Here is a 20,383-nt window from a genome sequence, read left to right as displayed (position 1 = left end):
TGTTGCAATTTATATTACCAAAAGAGAGTGACAGTATGCAGAAATTAAAGACTCAGTAAACATCTCACACTATCAAATTACAGTGATTAATATATGAGCTTATCCTACACCCACTGGAGTTAACATACACTAATGAACCATTGTGGCTTTTTGATCAGCACAGGAGAACCTTCTACTAGTGATATAGATAGATAAACCTATTCACAAACTGAGAAAAAGTATTGAATTACAATCAGAAGTACAGCAATGAAAGTAGAGTTTTATTGAATTTCACTAAATTGACAAGTCAACTTCTGGTGCATTTCCACTTGGAGTAACAAAATTCTGTCTGAAACATCTCTACAATGATATTCTCTGTCTGAAACACATATTTATTCCACTTGGAGTAACAAACTTCTGTCCAGCAGTTCATTTCCATCAAAGTATGCTGACTCATCATTCCTTAGGCATAAATTGGAGTAATGGTTCTGTGTTACATTTGGCAGCATATAAAATGCGGTCCAGTCTTAGTCTTATAGTTAAGCTGGTCCTTGATACAATGAAGAACTGTTGCACATAGCAGTGAACATGTTTGGATCCGAAGTTCCAAACCAATTTATCACGTAGACTGTGTTCCAAACACCATGGAAGCTCCCATTCACCATGTAATTCCCTTTGACAACAAGGTGGCATGTCATTCAATTTTTTATCACTTAACAATTAAAAATATAAATAAAATGAAAATCACGGTAAAAGGCCACATGACATCCTCACCATGTAATTTGTTGATGCAAGTAATTCATCGGCTTTTTTTCTCAAGTCTCATGTTTCCCGGAAAGACACAAGAAAAACAGACAATCAGCGTAAACAGAATAAAAAAGATGGGCCATAAAGTCAGATTATGGTGTATGTCAATTTGTTGCAGACAGCTTTGAAACATAGTTTCAGAAGACACTTATAAAAGTAAGTGAAACATGTTTCATTATAATGCTTGAATACAAACCATGAACAAATTGGAATGGATGGAATTCACACAATGTCAGACTCTTCCCTTCCACACATGATCATGAGGCTCTATCTCGAATCCAAATCATCGTTGGATGAAAGAAACATAAACTGAAATTTCTTTGTTGCGAATGTGTGTGCCCTGCTACCTCTTTTTTGCAGCAAGAACAAAGCCTTATCTACCTAAACCATGTATGAAACAGAAAGTAAGCAGATTGTACACAGGCACATCATATGCAGCAGTTTATATCTAATAACTTCCTTATGTATGGCACAAACATGTCACAAATTGGATTACTTCTCACAGTAAAAAATTTAATTAAGAGGTGGGAACAAAAACAAGGTAAGACGACAGTTATAAATTAATTAATCAATCTTCTATGTAAAAACTATATATTTTGACAAAATTATCACAATTCTATAAAAACACATGCAATAGCCTGGTTAAGCCAAACATGCACAGAGGGAGAAATTTACCTAAAGAGGAGGAAGATAAATTTAATCACCGCAGTCCAATAAATAAATCATCATTTCCAAAACTACCCTCACACTGTCCAAAGCATACAAAAACAAATTGCCTTCACTCTTCACACCATTCGAAACTCAGAATCCCTCTTAGCCTGGAAAGTAAATTGAAGTCAGAAAATACGATTTATTTTTTTTTTTTTGAGGGAAGCCAGAAAAAAAGAATATAAAATTAAGAAAATAAATTGATGCAATTGTTTGGTTAAGAATAGAATATATGTTCGTACCTTCAGAACCACCAAAAGTGGGACCCATAACATCTCATTTCTGTTGAATATAGTCAATCCACACATAAGGGATGTGACTAATTGTATGCCAACGCTCTCCTCCCTCCTTTTCATACTTCTCCTTTATTATTCCACAATCTCTAATATCCAATTCAGAAAGGGAGTTGGGTAGATCCTCCTTCTCTGGCAAGCTCTCAAGACTAGGTCAGTCTAAAATATATAGCCGATTAAGAGATTTGAGGTGGAGAAAACTCTTTTTGTTCATTATTCTTAGCTTTGAACAATTATACAATTGAAGGATCTCTAGAGTTGGTGGCAGCAGATTCTCCTCTGGGAAGGACTCCACGTTTTCAAACTCATCAGCAACAGTGAAACATTTCAAGGAATTGAGTTGGAACAAACCCCACTCCTCTCTCGAACCAATCAGTTTTGGGCAATTGTATATTCCAAGTTGTATCAAGTTGGAAGGCAAACCACCCATTGGAAGGGATTCCAGCTCTGGACAATCGTACAGATACAGAGATTGAAGTTTGGTGAACAAGTGTAGTTCCAAAGGCAAGGAGGAGGAGCACCAGCCTTTTATTGAAAGATCACGAAGAAAATTATAGCAACGTAAATCCAAAGAAGGACATTTCACAGAGCCACTCCAATTCAACTCCAACGCTTCAAGAAAGGGAAAATTGATTAAATTTTGGTGCACGGAGAACTCCGTGTACCGATTTCGCCGAAGGAGTAACTTTTTCAGGCTAGTCGGCAATTCATTTACCAAAATTCTATCACAATTCTGTATATCTAACTCTATCATATTATCACTCTTGGGAATTGATGCCTCCAACTCGTTGCAATCAAATACACCCAGTTTTTGTAAAGAAGGAAGGTGTTGAGGCAGAGCCCTTTTCAATTCGAGACAATTTCTTATAGAAAACACTTTAAGCAAAGGAAACTCTCCAAGGCATAACAATTCCTCCAACTCGTTGCAATCAAATACACCCAGTTTTTGTAAAGAAGGAAGGTGTTGAGGAAGAGCCCTTTTCAATTCGGGACAATTTCTTATTAAAAACTCTTTAAGCAAAGGAAACTCTCCAAGGCATAAACATTCCTCCAACATGTTGCAATCATTGATCCACAAATTTTGTAAAGATGGAAGATGTTGAGGCAATACTCTTTTCAATTTAGGACAATTTTCTATATAAAGCTCTTTAAGCAGAGGAAACCTTACACATATCCATTCCTCCCAGTTGACCATATCCTCAAATCTCAAATATTCAAGGGACTTGAATGGAACAATTGTTGAATTATTGCCATAAAACTCTTCATCAATGATCTTTATTCCTTCACAGTCATAAATGGAAAGTTTCTTGAGAGAAGGGAGTTGTCCAAGTGTTGGCAAACAGGAACATAACTTACAACCCTTAAGTTCAAGAGATACTAAGTTGGGTAAATGACAACCCCTTAGCCAATTTGGAAATCTACTACCTTTGTAGTGTGTAATGTTGAGCTTCTTCAAGTTGCTATTTGGTTTTAGAGCCTCCAAAACCAACAGGTTACTTTCAGCCATTTCTTCTCGTCCGCCATTGAACTCAGTATGTAATTCTTCTATATCTTTCAAATTTAATGTGGCAGCATCTGCAGTATCACTGACATTACCCAACCCTTTAATATGAATTGTTCCATGAAGATGGTTGAGTTTTGCCAAATCTTTGAGATCAGATTCATTATGGGCTTCCACAATAAAATATGACAAGGTCTGAAGATTATTTAGCTTTCCCATATTCTTTGGCATTTTCTTTATACAAGGGAGCTCAAGATGACGTAAATTGATGAGTTTGGAAAAATTTGAAGGGAGCTCAGTCAATTGATAACAGTCTTTTAACAAGAGTGTTTGCAAATTATACAACATACAAATGGTATCAGGTAAGCTTTTAATACCAGTGTATGTAAGGTCTAGATAACGCAAAAGTTTTAGCTTTCCTATCTCATCCACAAGCTCTGAGAGATGCCAACCACTAAATGTTAGCATCCGCAAAAATTTTAGTCTTGAAAATAGATCATGTTGCATGTTGTTGGTAATACACATTACAACTCCCATGCCTTGTCCTAACATCAGACTTCGTAGTCCCTTAAGCTCACAAATTGGCTCTAGTAAGTTATCAACACCGTTTGGATTCGTCAAAAATAAATCATCACCACATTGTGATGAAAAAGCGAACTGAATATGACGTGTCCTTTCATTGATACCTTCCACCCTAGCACCCTCTATTTGCATACAAAATTCTCCTGACACTGATTTTGTTAAATCATTGACAAGATCATGCATGCAATAGTCCTCATATGTACCAAATGATCGCTGGAAAAATGAAATTGACTCAAGATCACCGAAAATTTCATTACCAAACTCTTCTTCACTTTTGTCTGATCCGCAACACTTCAGCAAACCTTCTGCCATCCAAAGCTTGATCAATACTTCTTTTTCAAATCTATAGCCCTTGGGGAAAATGGAACAATACGCAAAGCAACGCTTTAGATCCGAAGGGAGATTATGGTAACTCAATCTTAGTACTGAGTTAATGTTGTGGTCCCCATCTGATAAACGCCACATATCAGTCTCCAATATCTTAATCCATTCATGTTCAGAAATTTTTTTATGCAGAAGTTGTGCCAATGATTTTATAGCTAAAGGCAACCCTCCACACTTGTCCACTATTTTCCTCCCAATTGTTTCAAGATTTGGATATTCACACACACTTTTTCCTTGAAAAGCATGTGTCACAAATAATCTCCAACAATTGCTTTTTTCCAATTGTTGTAAATCAAATAATTTGGTTGATTTTAGAACATGACATGCTACCTCCTTTTCACGTGTTGTCACGATAATCATACTTCCAGAAGATCCATGGTTAAACGGAAGTAGTAGCTGCTCCCAATATTCTACACTCCCATTCCATATATCATCTAAAACAAGCAAGTATTTCTTTCCCATTAGCATGTCTTGGAGTTGATGTTGGAGTTGATCCAAGTATTCACCATCTGCTGAAGGATTAAATGACTTGAGAATTGCTTTGGTGAGTCCAAAAACATCGAAAGATTCTGAAACATAGACCCATGCTTTAAGTTCAAAATGCTTCTTTATCTTGTTGTCGTTGTACACAAGCTTAGCAAGGGTGGTTTTCCCCATCCCTCCTAAACCCACTATGCTGATTATTGGAACCCGGTTGCCACCGTCATTGCCTTCAAGTAAAAACTTGATTAATTTTTCCTTATCAACATCCCTACCATATATGCTTGACTCATCCACGAGAGCTGTAGACGACAACCTTTTTGAAGGTTTCCAACTGACTAAGCCTTCATTACTAGCACTAGGACCTTCTCCCAATCTCAAATCTTTCTTTTGCTTTGCAAGAAGTTCTAGTTTATCCAGTTGTTCATTGAGCCTACATTCAAATGGATTTGTAGTTAAAGCTGAAACGAAACCCAATAAATTGGTGGTAAGTGGTTCAGATTCAGCTTTTTGCTTATTTATCATTGCATCAGTAGAAATCTCATCTAATAGTTGGTCTGCCTCATAAACAACATGTTTAAGTTCATCAAGCCACTTCTTCACATATTTGTTTTGGTACTGCTTTATCTCTGCTTCGTCTAGTACTTGGTTGATAGAATCAAGTGCAATATTAAGTTCTTTCACAAGTTCATCAACATTGTTACTACTAAAGTAGTCTCTGATACCAACGGAAGCCAACTTCTCAATAATCACTTGAAAGGAAGACTGAAGAAATGCCCCGGCTACCAACTCTGCCATGATATGTTGAGCCTAAAGCACAAGTCTTAAAGCCTCTGCAAGATGGAAATGTGTTCTTTCTATCAAATAAAATGAATGAAACAATAATTAAATATATAATCATACGATGCTACTAGCTAATACAATTTTACAACAGTTTGATATGAAATTTACAAATAGAGGCGAAACTTTTTTCAAGTTTGTTTTAATATAAGTATTTAGCTATCTCAGTTTTAATAATATACATTTAGCTATCTTGGTCTTAATAATATACATTTTAGCAACTTGAAATGATTTTTTTTTTCAAAAATTAATACAAATATGAAAGTCAAAAGATTATCACATGCCGATCATTTTATTCTGAGAGATGGTTTTCTTTTTAAGGGGGTGTTATTAGAGATGATATGTGTTGGTTCTAGGCCAAGTTTTTATTTTGTGGGTACAGATGCCAAGTTTTTTTTTTAGAGGAATGCCAATTTTTTATTGGTGATAAAGATATATATAGCATGTTGTAAAATTGTGTATTACTGGCACGAGCAGATAATTCATTAAGATAAAGAATTAATAATCTCTTCATTTGATACTCCTTTTAAAACAAGTGATACCCTTGTTTATTTTATATACTATTTTAAAAGATAAATTGAAGAATGAGAATTTTTTTTTTTATAACGGTGACATAAAACATTAGACATCTTTCTTACAGTTGTCACATGAAATTTGAACCACCTTAAAGAAAACTAAATGTATAATGAAAATAATAATTTTAGCAATACCCCTCAAAAAATAATTTTAACAATAATTAACTTTATCAAATTATCATGTATTCGTTACTATTATAAATAAAACGTAGGGGGCATAAATTTTGAAGTGATACGGATAGTGTATTTTTTTTGACGATACTCATATTAATAATAAGATAGTATAATTGAAAAATAACATGACATCTTGTATCAAAAAAAGTAATAATTGACATGACATAGAAAATTGAAAGTAACACAGACATATCGCATAACATATCTTGAAAGATTAACTTTTGTTAACAAATAAAGAGATTACCTAAAAGTGTGAGAACAAACTGAGATCTTTGTCAGCACAAATACAAACTGAGATCTGCCAAGGAAAGAGAGTATAAATAATATTAGAGAAAGATTTAGAGGCAATATAAAAAATATGAAATATGAAATTTGAGTAACAACGGAAATTAAGATTTAAAGAGATAAGTTACTTGAAAGTGTGTGGAACAAACAAACTGAAGAACTTGAAAGATCTCCCAAAGAAATACTTAGAGGAAGCAATAAAATGAATGGTGTGCTTTTTTGTAACAACTACAAGATATCAATGATGAGTTTCATATGGATAGTAAGTGGAACAAACAAACTGAACTTCAGATCTGCTAAAAAAAAGACTTCAGAGGAAACAGAATAAGATATGAAAGATGAAGTTTGGTATCAAAGAAGAGAAAGTAAGAAGTAGAAAATCAATGAGATTATCTGATGGATTTGGTTAAAGTAGCAACAAATTCTAAACTATGCCAAAGAACAAAGAAAGAAGATAATACGTAAAGAAGATACCAAGAGGCACACTAGCTCTTAAATAGCTAGGTCAAAGTGTTTAGACCTATTACAAGTTATGGGCCTGGGTCTCAAAGAGAGGTCCTTACAAAGACAAGTAAACTGAAATAAGGCCCAATACTACTTGAGAACATAATTCTTGGTCCATGCTGGCTTGATTATTACCCTTTTAATTCTTTGTGGTTCCTGAATGCTATCAATACTATCCGGCCAGAGGAAACCTTGACCTCAAGGTTTGGGTTTAGCGGTCCAGTGGAGGCAGTTGTGGGGTGCGTACCATTTGACTGATTCAAAAATTGATCTGAACAGTTGTGTGTGGGGTTAGGTGGAATGAAAGGTGGAGAATAGTTGTGGGAGATGGTAACGTTGGGACAAGTGGGTGATAGTTCCAAGGTTAATGATCCTGTGGTATAGGATGGGGCTGTGGAGTTAAAGTGGTGTCGGAAATCCCATCGGTTTCAGAAGGTAGGTGTGGGTTATTTGTGTTGGAAGAAGGAACTTGATTTCCCATAAGGTTAGATGCATTTTCTTTTCTTTCAGAGAGAGCTATCCCTTCTTCAGGTTCATTCCTTGTGCTGAGAACGTCTTCTATGTCCATTGTAGCCATTGAGTCAGACAAAGCTTCTTCAATCTCTGAAGGAATGGGACAAAACTGGCTGGAGAGCTTATCTCCATAGTATGCTCGAAGCTGAGAGACATGCACCACTGGATGTATCCGAGAGGTCAGAGGAAGGTCTAGCTCATAGGCTACAGCGCCAATACAACGAAGGATGGTGAAAGGACCGTAGTAACGTTTTGCAAGCTTGGGGGAAGTGCGACGGTGCACTGTGTGTTGCCTATACGGTTGGAGGCGCAACCACACCATTTGTCCTGAATCAAAGGTACTGTCTTTTCTCTTTTGGTTGCTTGATTCTCCATTCTTTGTTTGCTGCTCTTAAGGTTCTCTTTGAGGTTGCTCATTATTTGTTGTCTGTGAAACAGGTCGGATTCAAGATCCACCACTTTAGTTTGACCTTTCACATAGTCACGAACTGTTGGAGGTGCTCTGCCATAAAGGGATTCGAAAGGAGACATTTTGATGGCTGAGTGAAAACTGGTGTTGAACCAGTATTCAGCTAAGTGCAAGAATCTGAACCATTGTTTGGGATGATCGCCGGTGAAGCAGCGAAGGTATGTTTCTAAGCTTCGATTTACGACTTCTGTTTGTCCGTCGGTCTCTAGGTGATACGCTGAACTGAACCTCAGTTTGGTGCCCTGGACTCTAAAGAGTTCTTTCCAAAATGTGCTTAAAAAAATAGGATCCCTGTCTGAGATAATTGAGTTTGGTATTCCATGTAGTCTGCAGATTTCCGTTGAGAAACGGAGGGCAAGATTTTGTGCCAGTGAGATAATTATATGTTATCTTAACTATGTTTGAATGTAAAACTAGGGAAAGAATAATGTGATGCAATTTGTATTACCAAAAATGAGTGTCATGATATGCAAAAATTCAATTGCTAACATACTTTCCCTAGTATAATGTAATTTTGATATGCAAAAATTTACTATCAGAAGAAAGAAGGTGAAGAAGAAATCAGAAAGAACTCATCTCTGTGAATAATTCAATTGCTGAATTTTTGTTATTGAATGAGTCATTACAAAGAGGAAACACTATTTATACATTGGTAAAGTTCTAACTACCAATGAGAGATTTGATGAGTCATCTCAACTAACTAATAACAAAAGCTAACTAACTATTTTTCGTTTACACATACAAAGAGTCAGACTTTGAAGTGGATGCCTGAGTCCTGACATCACAAAATGCACACCTCTCGACAATGATATTCTCTGACTGAAACAAACTTTGTCCTGCTGCTCGGTTTCCTTCATTCAGCTGTCCGTTTCCATCAAAGTCTGCTGTCTCATCATTCCTAATGCATAAATTGGAGTAGTGCCTTGCAGAATGGTTCTGTGTTACATTTGGCAGCATATAAAACGAATTCCAGTCTTTGTAAGAGTCGCTGATTGTAACCATCCAGTCTTATTGATGCATTGGCTACACATTCTAATGAAGAAAAGACGGAGCCCTGCAAAATTGTATAGCTGTGAATATGGTTGAATTAGAAATTCCAACCAATTTTGCATGTAGACTGTGATCCAAACACCATGGAAGCTCCCATCCACCAAAAGGTCACATGACATTCTCACCATGTAATTGGTTGATACAAGTCATTCATCAGTTTCTTTTCTCAAGTCTCATGCTTTCTGGGAAGACATGAGAAGAAAAACAGACATTTAACGTTAAAGAGACTCAAAAAGATGGGACATAAAACAATTTGTTGCAAATAAATTTGAAACATAGTTTCAGTAAAACCTTTATAAATGTAAATGAAATATGTTTTATTATAATGCTTGAATACAAACCATGTACAAATTGGAATAGATGGAATCCACACAATTTCAGCCTCATCCCTTGCCTCCACATGATCACGAGGCTCTATGAAAGAAACAAAAACCAAAATTTCTTTTTTGCAGCAAGAACACTGTCTTATCTACCTAAACCATGTACGAAACAGAAAGTAAGCAGATTGTAAATGGATGTCAAAACTCAAAACTTATCTATCCTTGTGTTTCATTTTTCTAATTTCCAATTTTGATCTACGCAGTTAAGTGTAGCCTAAGATAAGAATGCAGAGAGCACTTACCATTATAAGTAATAAGCATGAGCATGTCTGGTACATGTTATGCCTTTGAATGTGTCATCCAGCTGCATTTTTCAAAGTAAAATAAGTTTCATGATTCAATCAGTAGGATATAGAATAAGAGCTGAAATGTCCAAATCATTATAGCTTGCACAAGTGTATCCCGTAAGTTCTATTGCCAAGAAATATCAAGATTGGATTAGAAGCAAATTAAAGAAAATTAAAGCTCTGTTATATGATTTCTATCAAAATTGGATTAGAAGCATGTTATACCCTGTTTTTGGACCTAAAAATACTGGGCCCAATTTCATTTCAAACTTTGTCAATTATCAAATTTCAACTGCACAGTTCAAATTGTCTCTGCCTCGCAGTATTTTCAATCACAATTTTACCTATGTTTTTCTTGCATAAAACCTTTTGAAATGTCTTTACTTGTCTTGTAAGTCACTCAAAAGTGTCTCTGATTCATTACATTGCTTTTTCTACAGTTTATTTCAAAATTCGCAAGAAAGTCATACAGAAGGGTATTTTGGTCATTTCCTGCAGTGGGACCCATTTTCATCCTTGTGACTGTCTCTGAGTCTTTTCAGATTGATTTTTAAACATTTCATCAGTAAACCTTGTTAAAATTCATTTCAAACTTGCGTCTGAGTCAGTGTCAAGTCAATTCGAATCTGTTTAGGTCAATTTTAGCCCTAGGGGCATTTTGGTCATTTCACACGAAATTTTGGCATAGAGAGGTTACTTTGAAGTACCTCATTTAGGCCATTGGTTCGTTTTAGTCCGTTTTGTCAATTTTATTTTTGTTTCGCTTTACGTTTGGTCAAATTACGTTTTTTATTCAAATTTTATTTTTTTTTATTGCATTTTGGTCCCTCAATTGAGGTCCCAAAATTGCATTTTTGTCCAAACTGTTTTTATTTCATTTCAAGTTTTTTTTTATTTTATTTTGCAGTTTAGCCCTCAATTTCTTTGTTTTTGCAGAAAGGTCCAGAATCCATTTTAAGTCCAAGCTGCGCCATTTTCATACAAATCTAGGTGTCACTATCCTATTGGTTCCAATGCACACATGTCAAGCTATAAAAGGTGTACAGTGCCACACGTTTTTCGATTCATCACACGCCACCTCAACAAACAGAGAACTCTCTCTCTCTCTTAGCAGTTACAGATCAAAACAGAAATCATCAAGAACACAGAACAAAAATCCAAACCCTAGATTTCCAGAAAACCAAAAAATCATCAAAATTCATTGAATTTTCCATTGATTCTCAGAGATTCCTGAGGAATCATCATCATAGAACCAATTCCTCTGCAATTCAAGCGCAGCTCCGTCACCGTTTGGCAACGAATCCAGGCGCGATCACAGAGATAACAGTGAGAAGAAGAGGGAAAGAAAACGAAGAAGATTGAACCGGTGGAGAAGAAGAAGAAGGTGAATCAGTGAAGAAACACCGTGTTGTTTCCAGTTTCAAAGCAACAAAGTCACAAAAGAACCAGATCAAAGTTTCCAGAAGCTCTTCCTACAGAGTCTCCGAATCGAAAATCACAGGTAAACAACTTCAACATCATTTTCTTTGAAAAAAGCATGAATTAGTGAAATAAAACAAACCGAATCCAAAGATTTCCAGAATTCAAAGCCAAGGCCGTAACCGTAAACATAAAACCTAGATCCATAAGGATCTAAGTTTTGAAAGCAAGAACGCATACCAGAAAATCAATCAAACGACGAAACGATGTAAATCTTTAAAGATCTAAACGTTTTTGTTCAAAAAAAATCAAAAAATCATTTCAAAACCGTATGAGTTTTTTCAAGATCTACGTCGTTTCAAACTGATTTTGAAGAAATAATTGCTGGATTCGTGTTTAGGGTTAAAGGACGAATCATTTGGTGTAAAACTCTTTGAGTTCTGGAAAATTTGGTCACCGGAAACTGCTTGATCTCGCCGGAGAAGATGAAGTTTCCGGCGGACCTTCAAGGTCTCCGCCGTAGCTTCATCCACTCCGGTGGTGAAGGTTAGAGAGAGGTGAGAGAAGAGAGAAGACTTAGAGAGAGAAAGGGGTGAACAAAGTGAGCTGGACCGGTGTCCTTACGTTTATATAGACACTTGGACCGGTCCGGTTCATTTTGGTTTCCTTTTTGGACCGTAGGATCTAGGTTTTTTTTCTTTTGAATGGCTGTGATGCGTTTGTTACCATATGCTTGATCTACGTTACCATGCGCTGCGTGTTTTGAACCGTTAGATCTGGATCCGGATCAATCCAACGCCTCTGAGGCCTTTGGATGATCCAGGTCCAGTCTGTTTTGGGTTTTGGTTTGGGGCCTCAGTTTTCTTTCACGTTTTGCTATTCCTGTGCTATTCACACCCCTATTTTTTGCTATCTGCACCTACGTCTTGTTTAAACTTGTGATAAAATTCCTAGAAAAATTCATACATGTTTCTTGATATTTTCTTAGTGTTTTTTATGACATTTTTGCACATTAAGGATCTATGAAATTTTGGTATAATTAATGCATAGCATTTTAATTCTCTTTGAATTATTTGTTATGGTTTCTTCTTCACACATTTGTCCTTGATGTGAGAATATGTAATAAAAGCTACTTGATATGTTAATATGAGAGATTTGTGCCTATAATTTCATGTTGATTTGCTGCTTTGATTTGGTTCATGAGTTCTTAATTTTATGAACAATATATGCATATTTTGAAAGATATAAAATGCCAAGTTTATTCTAGAAAATATGGCATGAAACCATGCTTGCATGTTTCCAATAATTCCATGCTATAACTTGAGATAAAGAAAACTCTTTCAAAATTTGTTAAAGCATGAGAATTAGAGGCCAAGAATGCTTTAGGTTTCATACCTAAGTTTTTAGGGTTTAATGTCATTTTGTTAACTTTTTGTGCCATCTTGCATGCTTTTATTTCTTAGTACTTGTTATGTTTTTTTCTCACTAACAAGTTTACTTTGGTACTTCATACATATCATTTAGCATTCCATTTCCATTCTTTTACATAGTTTAGTTTCTTTGCATTCATTTTTTACTTTTGTTTGGAATTGTAATATTTAGGTAGGTGTTATCTTTTATATTTCATGCAAAGACCATAGAATGTATCTAGGACAATGTAAAAGGGACTATGGACTCTATTGATGTACACCGACACGAGCACCGACACTCACACACGGTGTATGACATTCGTTTAGATGTATGATTAGGGAACGCGAGTACTTAGAAAATATTTTTTCGTAAAGCAAACCAAGTTCCATAATTCTAGCTTTTTTCTTTAAAATGAACTTTGGAGTCAAAGCTCCTTTGATGTTTCCTTTTACTTTCTTAAGAAAATTCTAAATGAACCTTAAGTGACTTAGACTATTTTATTAAGTAAAATTGGACAAACTTCACATTTTTTACTTCTCAAGCCTTTAAGGCCTCCTTTCTCTTCTTCAAAAAAATCATTTTCAAACTTTAAAAAATCAAATAGCAACACATTAAAATTTTCTTCAAATCAACTAAAAGATAAAAAGTCTTACAACTTCTCTCCCCCCATTCTTAACTAAATAAACCTCCCATTTTCAAAAGTAAGTAAAAATAAGCGTGAATATAGACTTAGGAAAACGGCTCCTATAGAGGACTATAGTTACTCCGGGTGCCTAACACCTTCCCGTAGTAAAACCGACCCCCGAATTCGGAAACTCAAGGGTTTTTCTCCTTTTACCCTTCCCAAGAAAAAAGAGAGATATCAACGGTCGAAAGGTACAAGTCCAATTAATGGCTTGGCACCCAAAAACCATGATAACAGAAATGGCGACTTCACTGGGGACTTTTTTTAGCGGGTCGCGCCTAGTTTTCCTTAGTTTATATTTACGCTTTGTTTTATTGCTTACATATGTAAATACTTGTTTACTTTCATTTGACGTGTGGGGTGAGAATATCAAAAGTCCTATACCCGGGCTGAGTGAACTTATGTTTAGGTAGAGATATAATCGACAATTCGATCCGGGGGTTGCCTCGTGTATTGGATTATGCGATCAATCTCACATAGCTGAGGCATTTTGAAGGTGATATTGTCGGCGTGTGTTGTCATGCTTAGGCACTTCACTTTCAATTGTTCAACGAAGCTATGAACCGTAGTTACCAAACCCATCCTAGCCTTTTTAGGACGTAGTGCGGTGGCTAAATTGAGTGTTGTCTCAAACTTTAGTTGTCACGCGATACTACACTCAAACTAGACCTTCTCACAAATAATCATGGAACGGGTGTCGTCCTGTACTACCATGATATATGTGAGAGAGGTTGCAGTTTGGGAACTGTGTTAGAACCATGGTTACTACTATCTAAAGCCTTAGTTCACCGGACGCCGTGTCCATCCGTGGCCCCGTTACTTTGAAGCTCAATCCACTTTTAAACAACACAATCGTGCATACATGCATTCATGCATAAACATTTTTTCATGCATTCATCGAAGGGTTTAAACAAATGAGAATTTTTGTAAATAATCACAGGTATGAAGAAGACTAAGTGCTACAAGTTCAAGGAAGTGGATTTGGTCAGTTTGAGAGAGTTGGCACTCAAGGTCAAGAGTCAAACAGGATTCCGACTCCGGTATGGGGGATTGCTTACTTTGCTCCGAACCGATGTGGAAGAGAAGCTAGTGAACACTCTAGTGCAATTTTATGATCCGAGCTTCCGTTGCTTCACTTTCCCGGACTTCCAGTTGGTTCCTTGAGGGCTTCATTTGTTTATCTTGTTGAAATTTCAAAGTCTTCCTTCTGAAAATACTATGTAGTTTTGATTATTTGCAAGATTTCTAATTTGTTTAAAAATCCTTCGATGAAAAAAGAAAACTTTTGCATTTGCATTTGTACATATCATGCATCATATGCATCATGCATTGGTCACAAAGGCTTCCAAGTGCTTACCACCTCCTGGTTTCTCTGCCGCAGTGTGAAAAGTGGCTCGTGCTCAGAGAGTTTACGAACCGGATAGAACCGATCGAACCAGAGAATACAGAAGAAAGAAAAGGGCTATGGAAGAAGAGAACACACAGCTTCGTACCGAATTGGCATCTTTAAGGGAGGAATTGGCCAAAGCTCATGATGCTATGACTGCTCTGTTGGCTGCTCAGGAACAACCAGTTCCTGTGGTTTCTACAGCTGCAAATGTGACTCCTACCGTAACAACTGATCCCCGCTCTATCATGCCATCCGGGTATCCTTACGGACTTCCGCTGTACTATACTGCTAATACAGGGGCAGGGACCTCTGGTACTACCAACAATGGCCCGATCCCAGGGGCAAATTTAACTCCTATTAGTACCGCCTTGACTCAAGCTGCAACAACTGTTACCGAGCCCATTGTGAATGCGGTGCCTCTATTTGTCCATGCTAATGCGCACCACGGGAGTATTGCCACAACCGGAACTATGGAAGAGAGAATGGCAGAACTTGCCAAAGAGCTCCGACGGGAAATTAAGGCCAACAGGGGAAATGGAGACTCCATTAAAACCCAGGATCTCTGCTTGGTATCGAAGGTAGATGTTCCAAAAAAGTTCAAAGTCCCGGAGTTCGACAAATATAACGGGCTGACTTGTCCTCAAAATCATATTGTCAAATATGTCCGAAAGATGGGCAACTACAAGGACAATGATTCCCTTATGATCCATTACTTCCAAGACAGTCTGATGGAGGATGCTGCAGAGTGGTATACTAGTCTGAGCAAAGACGATGTCCATACTTTTGATGAGCTAGCCACCGCTTTCAGGAGCCACTACGGGTTTAACACTCGTTTGAAGCCGAATAGGGAGTTTCTCAGGTCCCTATCTCAGAAAAAGGAGGAAAGTTTCCGTGAATATGCGCAAAGGTGGAGAGGGGCAGCTGCCCGTATCACTCCTGCTTTAGATGAAGAAGAAATGACCCAGACGTTCTTAAAGACCTTGAAGAAAGATTATGTTGAGAGGATGATCATCGCTGCCCCGAACAACTTTTCGGAGATGGTCACTATGGGAACCCGTCTTGAGGAAGCAGTCAGAGATGGGATCATTGTGTTTGAGAAAGCTGAATCTTCTACGAGTGCATCGAAGAGGTATGGTAATGGACACCACAAGAAGAAAGAAACGGAAGTGGGGATGGTGTCAGCTGGAGCCGGTCAATCAATGGCTACTGTTGCACCTATCAATGCAGCTCAAATGCCTCCGTCATACCCATATATGCCGTATTCTCAGCATCCGTTCTTCCCACCGTTTTATCATCAGTACCCTTTGCCACCGGGCCAGCCTCAAGTGCCCGTCAATGCAATTGCCCAACAGATGAAACAACAGTTGCCGGTTCAACAACAACAACAACAACAACAGCAGCAGCAGTATACTAGACCAACTTTTCCTCCTATACCAATGTTGTATGCTGAGTTGCTTCCAACTTTACTCCAGAGAGGACACTGCACAACTAGACAGGGCAAGCCACCACCTGATCCGTTGCCTCCAAGGTTCAGGTCTGATCTCAAATGTGACTTTCATCAAGGTGCCTTAGGTCATGATGTCGAGGGGTGTTATGCTTTGAAGTATATCGTGAAGAAGCTCATTGATCAGGGAAAGCTGACTTTTGAGAACAATGTTCCACATGTCCTTGACAATCCACTACCAAATCATGCCGCTGTGAATATGATCGAAGTGTGTAAGGAAGCTCCTAGACTTGATGTCCGCAATGTTGCTACTCCTCTGGTGCCTCTACACATCAAGCTGTGCAAAGCTTCTCTGTTCAGCCATGATCATGCCAAGTGTCTAGGATGCCTCCGTGATCCTTTGGGTTGCCATGCTGTTCAAGACGACATCCAAAGTTTGATGAATGATAATTTCCTGACCGTCAGTGATGTTTGCGTGATTGTGCCAGTTTTTCACGATCCGCCTGTCAAGAGTGTACCTTTGAAGAAGAATGCTGAGCCTTTGGTGATAAGGTTGCCAGGACCAATTCCTTATGTTTCGGACAAGGCTGTTCCATACAAATACAATGCTACTATGATAGAAAATGGAGTAGAGGTGCCTCTAGCCTCCTTTGCCACAGTAAGCAATATTGCCGAAGGGACTTCTGCAGCACTAAGAAGCGGGAAGGTTCGTCCGCCGTTATTTCAGCAGAAGGTAGCTACACCGACCATCCCACCAGTTGAAGAAGCAACTCCAACCGTTGTTTCACCCATTGCTACAGATGTGAATCAGCCAGGCAAATCTATAGAGGATTCGAATTTAGATGAGATTCTGAGAATAATAAAGAGGAGCGACTACAAGATCGTTGATCAGTTGCTGCAGACTCCTTCGAAGATATCTGTATTGTCATTACTCTTGAGCTCTGAGGCTCACAGGAATACCTTGTTGAAAGTGCTGGAGCAGGCATATGTTGACCATGAAGTTACGGTAGATCGGTTTGGTGGCATAGTGGGAAATATTACTGCTTGTAACAACCTCTGGTTCAGTGAAGAAGAGTTGCCAGAAGTGGGAAAGGGTCACAATCTGGCTTTGCACATCTCGGTGAATTGTAAATCAGACATGATATCAAATGTGTTGGTGGATACCGGTTCCTCTCTCAATGTAATGCCCAAGACAACTCTAGATCAGTTGAGCTACCGTGGGACCCCTTTGAGAAGAAGTACTTTCTTGGTCAAAGCTTTTGATGGATCTCGAAAGAATGTGCTGGGGGAAATAGACTTGCCGATAACCATTGGCCCTGAGAATTTCTTGGTTACTTTCCAAGTGATGGACATTAATGCATCCTACAGTTGCCTGCTGGGAAGACCGTGGATACACGATGCAGGTGCGGTTACTTCCACCTTACATCAGAAGTTGAAATTTGTGAAGAATGGAAAACTCGTTACAATCCATGGTGAAGAAGCATACTTAGTCAGCCAGTTGTCTTCTTTTTCTTGTGTTGAAGCAGGGTCTGCTGAAGGGACTGCTTTCCAAGGTTTGACCATTGAAAGTGCAGAGTCTAAGGAAGCTGGGGCTGCTATGGCTTCATTGAAAGATGTTCAGAGAGCCATCCAAGAAGGTCAGACTGCCGGCTGGGGCAAGATGATACAGCTCTGTGAGAACAAGCGTAAAGAAGGTCTCGGGTTCTCCCCGTCATCAAGGGTTTCCTCGGGAGTCTTCCACAGTGCAGGGTTTGTTAATGCTATCTCTGAAGAAGCCACTGGATCTGGTCTCAGGCCTGTATTTGTTACACCAGGAGGCATTGCGACAAATTGGGATGCCATTAACATTCCTTCAATCATGCATGTTTCTGAGTTGAACCATAATAAACCCGTTGAACACAGTAATCTTACGGTTCCCCCAAGTTTTGATCTCCCTGTGTATGAAGCCGAAGATGAGGAAGGTGATGACATACCGTATGAGATCACTCGGTTACTTGAGCAAGAGAAGAAAGCCATTCAGTCTCACCAAGAAGAGATTGAGCTTATCAACATAGGTACCGAGGAAAACAAGCGAGAAATCAAGATTGGTGCTACTCTAGAGGAAGGGGTTAAACAGAAGATCATCCAACTCCTCCGGGAATATCCGGATATTTTTGCATGGTCCTATGAAGATATGCCAGGTCTAGACCCTATGATCGTGGAGCATCGGATCCCTACCAAGCCTGAATGTCCTCCCGTCAGGCAGAAATTGAGAAGGACTCATCCTGACATGGCTCTCAAGATCAAGAGTGAAGTTCAAAAGCAGATTGATGCGGGTTTCCTCATGACAGTTGAGTACCCTGAATGGGTTGCTAACATTGTGCCTGTGCCAAAGAAGGATGGTAAAGTCCGGATGTGTGTTGACTTCAGGGACTTGAACAAAGCCAGTCCAAAAGACAACTTTCCATTACCTCATATTGATGTGCTTGTTGATAATACTGCTCAATCTAAGGTGTTCTCCTTCATGGACGGTTTTTCCGGTTATAATCAGATCAAAATGTCTCCTGAAGATAGAGAAAAGACATCTTTTATCACTCCATGGGGTACTTTCTGCTACAAGGTGATGCCGTTCGGCCTAATCAATGCTGGTGCTACCTACCAAAGGGGAATGACCACTCTGTTTCATGACATGATTCACAAGGAAGTTGAGGTATATGTGGATGACATGATTGTGAAGTCAGCAGATGAGGAGCAGCATGTTGAATATTTAACAAAGATGTTTGAAAGGTTGAGAAAATACAAGCTGCGATTGAATCCCAACAAATGTACATTCGGTGTCAGGTCTGGAAAGTTATTAGGCTTCATTGTCAGCCAAAAGGGCATTGAAGTCGATCCTGATAAGGTCCGGGCCATCCGAGAAATGCCAGCTCCACAGACAGAGAAGCAAGTCAGAGGTTTCTTGGGACGTTTGAATTACATCTCCCGATTCATATCTCATATGACTGCAACCTGCGGGCCGATCTTCAAGCTACTTAGAAAGAACCAGCCTGTTGTATGGAATGATGAATGCCAAGAAGCTTTTGATAGCATCAAGAATTACCTGCTGGAACCACCTATCCTTGTCCCACCCGTGGAAGGAAGGCCTTTGATTATGTATTTGGCAGTATTTGATGAATCCATGGGATGTGTACTCGGTCAACAAGATGAAACCGGAAAGAAAGAGCATGCTATCTACTATCTAAGCAAGAAGTTCACCGATTGTGAAACTCGGTATACAATGCTTGAGAAGACTTGTTGTGCTCTAGCTTGGGCTGCTAAACGCCTGCGCCATTATTTGGTGAATCATACGACTTGGCTGATATCCAGAATGGATCCGATAAAGTATATCTTTGAGAAAGCGGCCGTTACGGGGAAGATTGCACGCTGGCAGATGCTTTTGTCTGAATATGATATTGTGTTCAAAACTCAAAAGGCAATCAAAGGCAGCATTCTTGCCGATCACCTTGCTTATCAACCTCTTGATGATTACCAACCAATTGAATTCGATTTCCCTGATGAAGAGATCATGTATTTGAAATCCAAAGACTGCAACGAACCGTTGATTAATGAAGGTCCAGATCCCAATAGCAAGTGGGGTTTAGTCTTTGATGGTGCTGTCAATGCTTATGGCAAAGGAATCGGGGCAGTCATTGTATCCCCGCAAGGGCATCACATTCCCTTTACCGCCCGAATTCTGTTCGAATGTACCAACAACATGGCTGAGTATGAAGCATGTATCTTCGGGATCGAGGAAGCAATTGACATGAGAATCAAACACCTCGACATCTATGGAGATTCTGCGCTCGTCATCAATCAGATAAAGGGTGAATGGGAGACCCACCATGCTAAGTTGATTCCTTATCGTGATTATGCGAGACGTCTTCTGACATATTTTACAAAGGTTGAGCTGCATCATATTCCTCGTGATGAGAACCAAATGGCTGATGCTCTTGCTACTCTATCCTCCATGTTTCGAGTAAACCATTGGAATGATGTGCCAATAATCAAAGTGCAACGCCTTGAAAGACCTTCGCATGTGTTTGCTATTGGGGGTGTGATTGATCAGGCTGGTGAAAATGTGGTTGACTATAAACCCTGGTACTACGACATCAAACAGTTCTTGCTGAGCCGTGAGTATCCGTCGGGTGCTTCCAAACAAGACAAGAAGACCCTGAGAAGATTGGCCAGTAGATTCCTGTTAGATGG

General features: G+C 38.7%; 1 protein-coding gene across 3 annotated transcripts; it reads right to left on the bottom strand.

Annotated features, from left to right (window-relative positions):
* Positions 1-7,017, bottom strand: LOC11412738 (putative disease resistance protein At3g14460). Of its 3 annotated transcripts, XM_024779324.2 has the most exons (7): positions 6,737-7,017; positions 6,568-6,621; positions 1,737-5,567; positions 1,462-1,604; positions 983-1,167; positions 754-800; positions 1-652 (listed from the first exon to the last, which is right to left on the bottom strand). In XM_024779324.2, the coding sequence occupies exon 3, from the start codon at positions 5,530-5,532 to the stop codon at positions 1,942-1,944; it is 3,591 nt and encodes a 1,196-aa protein (XP_024635092.1). In that variant the 5' UTR covers positions 5,533-5,567; positions 6,568-6,621; positions 6,737-7,017; the 3' UTR covers positions 1-652; positions 754-800; positions 983-1,167; positions 1,462-1,604; positions 1,737-1,941. The 3 variants fall into 3 exon arrangements, with proteins under 3 accessions (XP_024635092.1, XP_024635089.1, XP_024635091.1); XM_024779321.2 differs by having other exon boundaries at positions 754-1,167; XM_024779323.2 differs by having other exon boundaries at positions 754-1,163.
* Positions 7,018-20,383: the final 13,366 nt, after the last annotated feature.

Source organism: Medicago truncatula, chromosome 3 (genome assembly GCF_003473485.1).
Source record: "Medicago truncatula cultivar Jemalong A17 chromosome 3, MtrunA17r5.0-ANR, whole genome shotgun sequence".
In the NCBI taxonomy this organism is placed as follows: Eukaryota; Viridiplantae; Streptophyta; class Magnoliopsida; order Fabales; family Fabaceae; genus Medicago; species Medicago truncatula.
Note: the sequence above shows the minus strand (reverse complement) of the source record. Positions and strands in the feature narration are given on the sequence as shown.